Below are 13589 nucleotides of genomic sequence, written 5' to 3'. Positions count from 1 at the left end.
TCACATTTCCTTTGTGCTTCTACAATTCTGCTTTGCTCGTGGAATACAGCACCTTTTTTGATGCAGGCACACCATGCTGGATGGTCCTGTGTTAGCATTTCCCATGTCTCACAGTCAGTTCAAGAGTTCTTCAGGTATAGCATGAGAGTGTCCATGTACCACTTCTTCTCATCACTATGTGAGCACCTACTCTATGTGAGTTCTCCATAAAATAGTTTTTTGGGTGATTGTGCATTTGGCATTAGAACTATGTGGCCAGCCCATCTGGAGTTTGAATGCTTGACAGTTCAGCTGTAGAGAAGACTTCTGTGTCTGGTACCTTATCATGCCAGGTAATATTTAAGATCTTCTCAGGATAATTGAAGTGGAAGCAGTTCAGTTTTCTGGCATGTCCAGGCTTCACAGGCATAAAATAGCGTAGTCAGCATAGTAGTTTTGTAGGCCTTCAGTTTGATAAGCAGCTTGATACCTCTGTTCTCCTACCCTCTTCTTTTGGAGCCTCCCAAAAGCTGAGCTAGCTCTGGCAGTGTGAGCATCAGCCTCATTGTCTATGTGGAGAGCCCTGGAGGATAAACGGGAAGACATTAGAATTAAAAGGGGTTGGCAAAGGCCTCCTGTAGAATATGGGATTTTAGTTGGAACTTAGAGGAAGCCAGGGAGAGCAATATGTGGAGATAAGGAGGGAGCATTCCAGGCATGACAGCCAGCCAGAGATGGAGTGCCTTGTTCATGGAACAGCAAGGAGTCCAGTGTCAAAAGATTAAAGAATATGTGACTAGGAATAATGTGTAAGAAATCACTTGTTCCCTTTCAGTCTCAATTTCTTCATCTGTAAAATGGGAATAGTCGTAGCACCTACATAGCACAGGATTGTTGTGAAGATCAAATGAGACATGTAAGGAAATTTGCAAACCTTCAGGCGTTTTGTTAGCTGTTGTTTTTATTAGCATTAACATCATCATCATGATCATTGTAATAATCCAGGCAGTTGGTGGTGAGGACTGAATTAGAAGGGTGCATATGTGATAAATGGTGTGTGGATAGAGAAAATCCAAGAGGGGAGGGTGGTTAGAAGTGTAGAATGCTGCAAAGAGCTCAAGAAGCAGGTCTGAGAGAAAGCCGTTATATTTAGCAGCTAAGAGTTCACCAGTCACCACTGAGTGGTAGAATCAGAATCCAGATTGCCAAGTGGTGAGCAAGGACATTCATGGAGCTAGGATTTGGACTCTGGAATGGGGAGGCAGCATAGGATGATAGCATGGTTTTTTTTTTTTTTGTTTGTTGTTGTTTTTTTTGCTTTTTGGCAGGGCAGTCGGGGTTAAGTGACTTGCCCAAGGTCACACAGCTAGTACATGTGTCAAGCGTCTGAGGCCGGATTTGAACTCAGGCCCTCCTGACTCCAGGGCCAGTGCTCTACTCACTGCGCCACCTAGCTGCCCCGATAGCATGTTTATAAGCATCCAGAAAGGAGCTAGTGGATAAAAAGAGATTGATGAGTAGGAGGAGGCTGGGGTGGGGAAAAAGTTAAGAATGATTCACGGGAAAATGGGAAAAGATGTTATCAAGGGCCTATACACAGGGACTGGCCTTCCCCATTCCCCAGAGCAAAAGAAGACAGGATGGGGAGGGAAGTTGAAGAGATATGAATTGAGGCAAAGAGGAAGCTCTAGACCTAGGGCCATTTTTCTCTGTAAAATTGAGATGGAGGTCTCTGTGGCAGGGGAAGGCTTTAGGTGAGATTGGAAGGTTTGCAATCAATGCTTTGGGAGGTTGACTTTTATCAGAGAAGAATAAAAGGATTTCCATTTAGCAGTGAGGGTCCATTTGAGAATGAATAACAAATTTTTGCCTAGCTTTTGATTCCCTACCACATTCTGATGCTCCTTTGCCCTTTCTATCCTTATTTCTCACTACTCCCTCAGGAAAGTCAGGCCATTCTTCTTGCAGACAGTAAGCATGCCACATTCATTCATGACTGTAACTTCATTCTTGCCTGTCCAAATGCCCTATCTCCAATAAGACCCTGATCAAGTCCCATCTCTTCTTAGGAATCCTTTCTTTACTGTTCCAGCCCTCTTTGATCTCCCACTCCCTTGAATTCTTTTATTACAGCCCAGCATTTAACTATTTGCTGGCATGAACCTTTTTGCTATTGTTTGATGTTTCTCTTAGTTATGCCTCTCCAACTGGACTCTGAGCTCCTTGGAAACTGTAATGGCCTGTCTGGATTGTACTTCTTCCCTCATAGCACCTAGCACAGGTCTGGGCATATTGCTCATGAATATTTCGTGGTTTCTGATAATTTATTAGAGAAATGTGATTTGATAGTTCTTTTCCTTTTTTTCTCCTAGAACTCTGTCAAATTGGGCATATGAATTTGATAAGTGGGCTCCTTCTGTGGTGAAGGTCTCCTACAAGGTAAGTTATAGCTTTCCCTTTCAAAAGTTTTTCTTGCTCATAAAATAGTTTAAGGCAAAGGAGTAAAAAGTCTTTATATGTGTTTTATATATTCATATTTTTTAATATATGCATGTATATAAACGCACACACATTAAAAGTCATATGTTAGGAGGCAAGATCTGTCAGCAGGGTTTGGTGAAAAAGGAGCCCTTGATTTGGCATCTGGTACAGTGGGTTCAGATCTTGGCTCTACAACCTGCCTTGTATGTGACCTTGAGGAAGCAACTCACTCTCTGCGCTGTACTTCCTTCTCTTCAAAATGAGGAGATTGAATTATGTGATGTCTGTGGTTTTCTCCTGCTCAGTCTAAATGTTACGATGCTGAGTAGGACGAAACCAAATGGAAACATTTTCAAAATCATTACTTTCCCTTCAAGTCCTTCAGCATTTCAGATTGATTTTTTGCATACCCATGATCACTGGCCTGAAGCTCACCAGCCTCTCCAGCTGGTTCTTCACATGCCCAAAGGCCTCTTGGGGCAAGGGCATGGCCTGGAGCTCTGGCCCTGGACCAGCTTGTGTGGGAAGCTCACACTGGAGGGGAGTTATTCAGATAGAGCTTCTCCTTTCAAAGTCATGCTCCAGCAGGCATGTACTTGTTTGGAGAGTCTGTGTTTTATTCTTATAAAGACAGTACAGCTGATACTTGTTGTATCTAAGTACTTGCTCCCCTTGTTAGTTAGAATTACCCTACTGGTTCTTCTGTGCACCCCAATAAGCAGCTGCTGCTTTCCTTTCCCCAGGGTTCTCCAGCAGCGAGACGAGCTTTTGTACCTCAGCTTCGGAGTGGGAAATTCAATGTCTTGCTTACTACTTATGAATATATTATAAAAGATAAGCACATTCTTGCCAAGGTAAGATTTTTGTCACTGTGTTTCTTCAACAGCAAGCCCAGACTGTCCATGACTAGTAGTGAAATAACTGACAGAAATGTTAATATGCTGATCATTTTCTCTGTCGTACTTCCAAATATTCCTAACCAATTATTTTAAAGCATACTTTACCTAAGGTCACAAGCTTGGAAACTGCTTGTGTAAGAGAGGTAATAGTGTTGTTACGGCCACACAAGAAGTAAGCAGCCATGTTGTGATTAGAACTCAGATTTCAAGGCCCTTTTCTGGCTCAGTGTCCTCATGCTGTCATTCTGTCCCCTTCTGTGATGACACATGAGGAAAAAACAGAGAGGCCAGAAGAGTTGGACCTACCCAGCCAGTTTCTTAGCTTGCAGAAACCTCCTTCACGCTCTGCTTTCTCCTAATATTCCCAGCATGGTACAGTGGGAAGACCACTGGCTTAATAGCCTTAATTTCCTAATTTTAAAGTGAAAGAGGTAGACTAGATGATTTCTGAGGTCCATTAGTCGTAGATCTAATACTGTGATCTTTTAACCTGCATTTCAGCCTTCTTTGGAAATCCTCAGGAAAATTATGGCTGTGTCAAAGGAGATAGCATGGCATTGTTGTAAGAGCCCTGGACTGCTCATATGTAAAAGGAGGATATTTGTCCTCAACAGGATGTTAAAGGAAACTACTCTGTAAACTTTAAAACATTAGAAAAGTGTCGATCTTAGTTATAATTGGGACTTTTTAGTCTTCCCTCTAAGCACCTCCCACCTCTCACCAAAGAGAGTAATCTGATTAGTACTTCAGGAGTCCTCTCAAGGGTATTCGTGTAATGAAAGAGTATACCCATCCTTCATGTGAAACTGATACAACCCTGGGGGGGGGGCTGTCACTTGATTCTTCCATATCTTAAAGTATTATATTTCGTTCTCATAAACCCTAAAATAGGGTAGAGGATTGGAATAGATGGTGTCTGAGGTTCCTTTCACCCTTATATCTAAATCCTGTGATTCTGAGTAGGAGGAAGCAAAATGGACCTGTTTTAGTGGCAGAATCGGATCAGGATGTTTGCTGTCCACAAACTCTTTCTGAATTTACAGAGTCTGTCTCCTCCACAAAAGTTCTCAAATATGTGTTAAGTTGTTGAGGGGTGCATTGTGTGTCAGAATATTGAATACCCTTTGGGCCATTAGAGAAGTCATGTGTCCCTTCTGAATCATGTTGGTTGTAAATGTCACTATGTCATCATATTCAGATAGCATGATGTCTGAGAGAAGTAAAGGGCATGATGTACTTTTGTTCCTTCAAATCACTGCATAAGTGATTTCCTACTCTGCATTTGTGTATGGCTAGGCCTGAGACAACATATCAAGTGCTCATTGAGCACCATCTGTGTGCGGTGCAACGTGCAGTATTCTGAGAGAGATACCAAATTTAGGTAAGATGTGGCCCCAGCCCACAATGAACAAGAAGACAGTATTTGAGTTGGGTTTTAAGGGGTTATTAGGAATTTAGTTGGGAAAGAAAACAAAGTAGGGTAACAGTACAAGCAAAGGCAAAGAAATGTGAGAGGACTCCTTGTGTTCAGGAGGCAGAAAATAGCTTGGTTTGTCAACAGGGACTCCTTCATGTTTATCTTTGTATCTCCATATTTATTGAATTGAATTGAAGTATAGCATATAGGACAGGGAGTCATATAAGATAAAGATAAAGTAAGGGACATCAGGGCCAGGAAAAAGAGTTTGCACAGGGAGGGAGGGAGAGCATTTATTAAGTGCTTATTATGTACCAGGCAGTCTGCTAAGTACTAGGGCTACAAATGCAAGTAAGATAGTCCCTACCCTCAAGGAGTTGTCTTTCTAATTGGGGAAAACAGTCCATAATAATAATTAGTGGTTGTCCTTCCTTCTCAAAGAGGACCAAAAGGACATCCTGTGTTAGAGTCAAGTTACAGTGTGTCCAGCTGTAGCTGATCAGACCAATTCAAGCTCAGAATACTCTACCACACTTCTGGTACAAATAGTCCATGTGAACATTTGGGATGGGTTCTCTAAATTTGCATATCTTGCAGGGTTTTTTTTGAGCTACTTCAATTCTGCTGTGCTCATCGAGCAGAGCACCTTCTCTGATGAGGGCACACCATGTTGAGCAGTGCTGTGCCAGTCTCTCCCATGTCACACAATCAATTACAGAGGGCTTAAGAGAAACCTTGAAAGTGTCTTTGTGTTGCTTCTTCTGCATGTGAGCGCTTGCCTTGTGAGTTCTCCATAAAATAGTCAAAGTAGTCTTTAAGTCAGTCGCACTTTGGTATTTGAGTAATATTAAAGAAAGCTAGAAAAGCGGGTGGAGGAGGCCAAGTCTAGGGAATGCAGAGTATAAGTGGGAATGAAGTGAGCATGGCTTGAGTCCCTCATAAAGTGATGATTCAGGTCAGGGCCACACAGATCAGATAAGTGATCCTGATGAGTAGGCACAGGATGGAGGTGTTTCTCAGGAAAAGAAAGCTACTAGTGGTCCATAGGAGCAGCTTAAGATTTTTGCGCGTATGCGTGACATGAGCAAATCTATACATCAGAAATTGTTGTGGCAGCAGTTTGCAGATGAGGTTGGGGTAGGGTGGGAGAGCAGAATTGAGAAGACCCACAAGGCCCTGTAACTAGAGATGGGAGGTGGCAGTGGGTAAAGGGGAAGGGGGTTTTCAGTCCAGTATAGCAAGCATTCATTAAATGCCTGTGGTGTGTATCATGCTCCTCTAGCTGCTGAGAATATAGAGACAAAACAAAAAACCTCACGGTGCCTGATTGTGTATAAGAAGAAGAGACAGAGGGTGGATAACATGTTTAGAGGAGTGTCAAAGATAACCCCAAGCTTGTGAAAATGTGAGGCAGAGTCAGTGGTGATGCCACAGTTAGAAACATCTGTGAAGTCAGTAGGAGAGCCCACACATGCCGAGTGTGAGCTGCCAGCCAGGTGCACAGGTCTAGGGCACACAACAAAGGGCAAGCTTGGAGACTCAGGGGTGGAGATCATCCACTCAGGAGTGACTATTGATACTGTGCCAGTAAATCGGATTGACTGGAGAAAGGGGGATGGGGAGTCAAGGCCTAGGCGGGGTGAGTGTTCTGTTGCCTTACACTGGTTGTCTTGTCCTCGTAAGAAGTAAGGAAAAATGCATTCCTCTCTGGGGATTGGTTACAGTTGAATGAGATTTAACATAGAAAACCTTCACTTGTATCTGCAAGATAAAACTATCTCTCCAAAGGCCATTTCCCAGATATCCAAGGTCAAGTAGTACCTTTTCCCTAAATTGGTTTGCTCTCTCATCTGCAGATTCGCTGGAAGTACATGATAGTAGATGAAGGTCACAGGATGAAGAATCACCACTGTAAACTAACACAGGTCCTGAACACACACTACGTAGCTCCACGGCGCCTGCTGCTGACGGGGACACCCCTGCAAAACAAGCTACCTGAGCTATGGGCGCTACTTAATTTCCTCCTCCCGACCATCTTCAAGAGCTGCAGCACCTTTGAGCAGTGGTTCAACGCTCCCTTTGCCATGACAGGAGAAAAAGTAAGTATGTCCAAGCCAGGAGTCACATGCTAGCTGTACATGGAGATCTGCTGCTATTAGGTGGCAACTCATGAAGACAAAGAAGACAAAAATTGCCGGTTCAACGTACAGGAGATGTAACATAAGCTGCTAGGACATAGGAAGGTTGTTTATTGTGTTAATAAGTAGATGAAATTCCTGTATGTTCAGAGTACAGTAGCTTGATAGAGTAGTCAGGTCAGGTTTGGAGCAAAGGTTCTCAAGTGTGGGCTAAGAAACAGATCCTGCCAGGGGCTCAGCAAGGGGAAACTATAATGCTGCTGAGACTCTGACTCTCCATATGGCAAATGTCAGTTGATATCACCCACATGAACAAAAGCTCTTTGGGAAGGGAGGGCCTCGGTAACAGCTGCGATGGGAAGGAGCTTACCAAGAGTCACACAACCACTATTTGCTGACTTGGGGATTGGCTTTCTGTGCCAGCTACCTCTCACGGTATGAGCAGAGATGCTTTATTGCAAATGCTCTTAAAAGATGAATTGTACAAATTCTACAGTAATAATAAAAATGGCTGACATTTGTATATTACTTTGTGTTTTGCCAAATGAATCATATACATTATTTCATTTCATCCTCACAGTCCTGCGAAGTGGGTGCTATACCCATTTCATAGATAAGAAACATGATACTTAGGCTAAATGACTTTTCATATAACTAATGTGTAATATAGGCAGAATTTGAACCCAGATCTCCCCTGGTTTGTTCATTGCCACTATGCCTCCAGTGATGAATTATTTTTCCTAGTCAGTAGTTTTAAAGGTTCAACTGCTATGAAAAGTGATCTTATATGACCATTAAATAAATATTAACCTTTTCTTAGGGCAACCTGCCCTGAACCACCTTCTCTTCTCACTCTGCTCACACTACACTCTGATGACTTTACCAGCTCCTATGTTTCAGATATCATGCAGCTGACTTCTCGGTCTCTCTGTCCTGTTCTAGTCTCTCTTCTAAGTTCCAGTCCCATGGGTGTCTTAACTAAACTTATTTCTTTCAAGGGTACCACTATCTTTTCAGTCACACGGGATCATAACCTTGGAGTCTCCTGCTCTTTCTTACCCCACATCTCCAGTCACTTGATAAGTCTTGTTGATGCCACTTCTGCAGCAGTCCTCAAAACAGTTCCCTTCTCCACTTATAAAGTCCCCATCTGTTTAGCAGACCTTCGTCCCCTCTTAAGTGGATGATTATTGTAATAGTCTCCTAATTCGTCTTCCTGCCTCCAGGCTCTCCCTTTTCCAGTCCATCTGCACATAGCTGTCAGAATCTTAAAGCAGGGATCTAGTCATGTCACCAAACTCCTCAGTAAACTTCAAGGACCCCATTACCTCTAGGATCAAATGCAGACCCCCCTCTCTTAGCTGTTTAAGCCCTTCCACAGACAACCCTTCTTTTTGGGTAGTCCAAACTAGCCTTCTTGCTGTTCCTCTCACACAGCATTCCACTGCCCCTCTCTATGCTCTGTTTGTGTTGTGTCTGCCCCATACTTGAAATGTATTCCTCACCTCCATCTCTTAGAATTATTTCCTTCAGTTAGCTCCCCATTTACTTAAGCATTTCTTCCTGTCCTCCTAAGCTTCTGGGGCCTCTCTGCCAAGTTGGATGCTATTTTTTTAAATTTATTTTCATATATATATATATATTCATGTTTGTGTGCATGTTGTCTGCTCCTGTCAACTGTAAACTCCTTGAGGACAAAAGCAAAAGCTTTTGTCTTTTTTTCCCCAACATCCAGCTCACTGCCTGACATGCTGATTGATTAATTTCTGTGTTTGCATTTTAGCAAAGATTCCCCGTCTCCTGAGAGATAATGGTTTTGTTTTTCTCATGTTAATTTGTAAAAAATAGGTAGACCTGAATGAAGAAGAAACTATTCTGATTATCCGACGTTTACACAAAGTGCTACGTCCTTTCCTGCTTAGACGGTTAAAGAAAGAAGTTGAAGCCCAGTTACCTGAAAAGGTCTGTATAGCTATCTTCAGGTATTTTGAGCCCACTTTGTCAGTGTCTCCTTTGACCCTACTCTGAGTGACCATCTCTCTGAGTGTCCTACTCATATCAGATTCATTGTGTCCAAAATGGAATTTAGCATGTTCTCCTCTTAAGTTTAACCTCCCACTCAACTTCCAGAATCATTTTTGACTCTTCCCTTGTGCTCCACAACCAATCAGTCACCAAGTCTAGGTCATAACTTTGCATCTCTCACATTGGTCCCCTTTCTGGTCATAACTTTGCATGTCTCAAATTAGTCCCGTTTGCACTCACACAGCCCCTCCCTTGTTCAAGTGCTCATCACTTTACTCCTGGACAATTGAAGTCGCCTTCTCGCTGGTCACCTTGTTTCTAGGCTCTCTCCCTTTGTTAATTCATCCTGTGCACCTCTGTCAAAATGCGTGAGGCATAGGGCTGACCATGTTACTGATAGCCACTATGATAAAATACTGACCCTTGGGCTACACCAGATGATTTCAGACCCACCTTTCCAGACTTAATTTCACACACTTGTCATCCTTGCCAATTGCTACTGTCTGTTCTCCAGTCTCCCTCAGACCTCTCCTGCCTCCATTCCTTAGTGTATGAGTTAGTGTTTAGAATATGCTGTTCTCATTTCTGCTTTTTGAAATCCTTCATCCTCACCTCCACTTCTCAGAATCCTTAGCCTCCTCCAAAGCTCAGTTCAAGGGCAACACTTGTGCCCCTCAGCTTCTAATGACATCCCATCTTCACACCATTGTTCTGTATTTGTATGTATATACATCGTTTCCTCCAATAGAACATAAATAAGTGCCTTGTCTTTAATATCCCCAGCAACTATCACAGTATCTGGCACATAGTAGCCATTTAATAAAGACTTGTTAATTTTTGATTGATTTCCTTCAAGGCCCAGTTCAGGTGCTACTTTCTCTTATTAAGCCTTCCCTGATTCCCTTTTTTTCCATTATTCTTTCCCTTCCTCCCCATAACTAAAAGTAATCACCCCCTCCACATTTTCTAAAGCATTTGGCCTGAATATCTCCTTTTCTGAGGTCACATTTTATCTTATGTTTACTTTTGAATATCATCTCCCCTAGCTGTCCTTTCCCCACCTTACCCCATTGAATTATAAGTTCTTTAAGGTCAAGGGCCATCATTTTTCAGCATTATCTCCCAAACATCTAGCACAGTATATGCTACATAGTAGGTACTTAATAACTGAATTTTCTTTTTCTTTCATGAAACCCTTCTAGAAAACAGGACTTAGTGGTGACAAGCCAAGGGTGCTAGAGGTCTCAGGCCCATCAGGTTCTCTTCCCAGCCAGACCCTTAACTTCAGTCTACATTTTTTTATCCCACTGCCTTCCTCACTATGCCCTGCCATGAGAAGGGAGCTGGTGGGTACCTCATGGAATATTTAGGCTTTGTTGGCTTATCAAAGAATGCTTTCCATAAGTGGTATCTTTTGTGGCTTCCCAGGTGGAGTATGTGATCAAGTGTGATATGTCTGCCCTTCAGCGAGTCCTCTACCGGCACATGCAGGCCAAGGGTGTGCTTTTAACGGATGGCTCAGAGAAGGACAAGAAGGTTTGGCACAGTTCCTCATTTGTTCATCCTTCCTTCCTGCCAGGGATTCAGAGACTCAAGAGCCTGAAAGTTGATAGGGCTTCATTCCCTTTGCTTGTTTTTGGTTTTATTTGGAATACAGCGTTATTGGCACTTTAATTGACAGATTTCCTGGCCATTTTAACTATGGCTTGGCTTGGCTCAGAGGGCATTAAACTAGTGTCCACCAAGCATTTTAAAATTAATCATTGTGATAATGACTGACATGGTTCAGTACATGAGATTTCATGGCACTTTGCACTTATTAGTACTCCCTAGCATGCGATGATCTAGTGTTTGAACATAGCTCCCTATAATCTCCTTGGGAGCATTTGTCTGCAAGTTCCTAGAATATTTCCTCACTCATATCTTTCTGCCTTTTGATGAGCTGTGTGGACCTTATCTTTCCAGCCTATCTTTCAGAATTGAGATATTGTGTCTCCTCACTTGTTTTATCTGAATATGAAGTCAAGAGAGCCCAAACAGATCCTTAAATCCTTATCAGTGGAATATGTGAGAATATATTTTTACCGTGTGGCAAAGTAAAAAATAACCCTTTGTAATGCCTTGGTGTCCAGAGTGAATCAGTCATCTGTCAGCTAATGAAGAGAGTCTGTGGGTCCCTCCCCAGAGTTCTCTCTGAGCTGGTCCTCCTGCTTAGTTCTGACTGAGAAATCTTCTCTTATCCTAGGGCAAGGGTGGTACCAAGACACTGATGAACACCATCATGCAGCTAAGGAAGATCTGTAACCATCCTTACATGTTCCAGCACATAGAGGTAAGGCAGGTGCCAAGGAGTCCCTGTCACAGGAAGTATGCCTTACCAGATTACAGCAGAATTCCCATTTCCAGTTTAGAAAAGCTTTTTCTTAGTATTCAGGATGGGCTCAGAAATGACTCTTCATGATCCCATCATGTCAAAATGATTAACCCCGTGGGTGTTTGATGCAAACAAACAAATAGCTATTCCTGTTTTGCACAGGTATGCATTCTTGTCTTTTCACAGAGATGCACGAGTACTGTTAAAAAGACAAAAACCACCAAGTCTTGTTAATTTTTATACTATTTCCTATCTGGAGTTGTCAAAAAGACTGTTGCTTTTTGCAGTTGCAAAACTTTGATTAAATAGCCAATTTCTGGACTTTCACGTCCCAGGAACAGTTATAGATTGTACAGTGAAGCAGAAATGTTAGACTTGGGGCTGAATACTCCAGAATTCAGTGAAGCTCCAACCAGAATAAAATGTAATTGGGAAATGTTTAACAAAATAAAAATACAGTGCAATGTAGATAATGTTAATTTGTGGTTTTCTAAGTTCTTGGCCCGCAAGGATCCATTTCTTATTAAGTTTGACACCACTGATTTAGAGCTTCTAAATCTCTGTTGGGCATAAATAATTGTCCTATTTTTATTTGCAGGAATCATTTTCTGAGCATTTGGGATTTACTGGAGGCATTGTCCAAGGGTAAGAGCAGCACTTACTTACAATTTCCCATTTTGAGTATCCAGATGGAGATGGGCTTTATAATACGGCTTTGATTAAAAAGCTCTGACCTTAATGTATTAGAACAAAATACACATGATTTTACTTGATTTTGGCTTTATCATTATGAGTATAATCTACCACTATTTATATACATTTTAATTTTATTAATGTCTTGTTTTTATCTCACTTTTATTTCTGGATATATCCTTTTCCCTTCTCTACCTAGCAAGCCACCCTTGTAACAGGTTAAAAAAGAAAGAAAGAAACAGCTTAACCAAACCAACCACTAGGTCATCCAAATCTCATAGGATGTACAGTATTCCACACCCATGGCCCCCTACCCTTGCAAAGAAGGGCTAGAGGTACATTTTCTCCTCTTTGGAGCCAAGCTAGGTCATCATCGTAATTATACAGATCATGGCATTTCTTTTTTTGTACTTTCCCATTCACATCATTGTTATTGGGTGTATTATTTACTGGTTCTGCTTACTTTGGTTTAAATCATTTCATATTTCTTGGAGCTGAGTAATATTCCATTACATTCATGAACTACCATTTAAACAAATTGTTCCCCAGTCAATGGGCCTTTACTTTGTTTCTAGTTCTTTGCTGCCACAAAAAAAAAATGCTCTTATGAATACTTTGAAACCCACCCCTCTCCTCTCGTTTAAATTTGGGATTTGAGGGTTTTCTTAACAATCATCGACAAAAACAAACATTTTGTGATACAAAGAACAGGCAGGAGTGCTGTGTAAGAAATTGAACTTGTTACAGAGGTTTTTAAATAGGTGTATGTGTTAACTTTAACAAGATAGTAACAACATTGCTCTGTTTGTGTTCTCCCCTTGCATTTTCTTCTATTCATCATTTAAAATGTTTTATTCATATTCTTTTTTCATGTCTGCCAGTACCACCTGAACAAACGCTCTGACACTCTGCCATGTGACAAATGTGTATATTCAATCAAAACCAATGAACACATTGGCCATATCTGATTCTGTACCTTTAGTCCATCAACTTTCTTCCAAGAGGAGGGAAGAATCTTTCATCATCCGTTGTTTTACATCAAAGTTGTTTCTCCCCAGGGGCAGCTAGATGGTGCAGTGAGTAGAGCACCGGCCCTGGAGTCAGGAGGACCTGAGTTCAAATCCGGCCTCAGACACTTGACACATGGGCTAGCTGTGTGACCTTGGGCAAGTCACTTAACCCCAATTGCCCTGCCCCCCCCCCCAAAAGTTGTCTCTCCCCTCCTTGTGATTATCATGTAAATCATTTGCTTTGTTTCTTCATTTTATATGTATATGTATGTACATATGTAAATATGTGTAGATACATCTCTGAATCCATAATATTCTTTCTTTTGACACAGTGAAATTCCATTCCATTATTTTATTTGTTTAGCTATTCCCCAAATGATGGCCACCCAGTTTGTTTCCAGTTCTTTACCACACAGGAAGCGCTCCTTTAAATGTTCTTCTTCATATAAGTATTTTTTTCTCATCCTTGAGCTACTTGCCACCCTTCCAGTAGGTTAGCATGGAATCATAAAAAAATCTCCCTCCTTTTTCTGTATCAACATCCTCTTTTTCACATACCGTGTGTGGTTTTTT

The 13589-nt window shown here is 41.7% G+C and overlaps 1 protein-coding gene across 10 annotated transcripts in view; it reads left to right on the top strand.

The window, feature by feature from the left end:
- Window positions 1-13589, top strand: part of SMARCA4 (SWI/SNF related, matrix associated, actin dependent regulator of chromatin, subfamily a, member 4) — a 119979-nt gene that overhangs the window by 85100 nt on the left and 21290 nt on the right. For all 10 annotated transcript variants that reach the window (XM_036749953.1, XM_036749973.1, XM_036749972.1 and 7 more), the window contains exons 17-23: window positions 2352-2418; window positions 3204-3314; window positions 6633-6875; window positions 8763-8876; window positions 10368-10475; window positions 11185-11271; window positions 11912-11958. In XM_036749953.1, the coding sequence (XP_036605848.1) occupies window positions 2352-2418; window positions 3204-3314; window positions 6633-6875; window positions 8763-8876; window positions 10368-10475; window positions 11185-11271; window positions 11912-11958 (777 nt within the window). The remainder of the gene's footprint in view (window positions 1-2351; window positions 2419-3203; window positions 3315-6632; window positions 6876-8762; window positions 8877-10367; window positions 10476-11184; window positions 11272-11911; window positions 11959-13589) is intronic.

The sequence above is a fragment of the Trichosurus vulpecula genome, chromosome 1, assembly GCF_011100635.1.
Source record: "Trichosurus vulpecula isolate mTriVul1 chromosome 1, mTriVul1.pri, whole genome shotgun sequence".
NCBI lineage: Eukaryota > Metazoa > Chordata > Mammalia > Diprotodontia > Phalangeridae > Trichosurus > Trichosurus vulpecula.
Note: the sequence above shows the minus strand (reverse complement) of the source record. Positions and strands in the feature narration are given on the sequence as shown.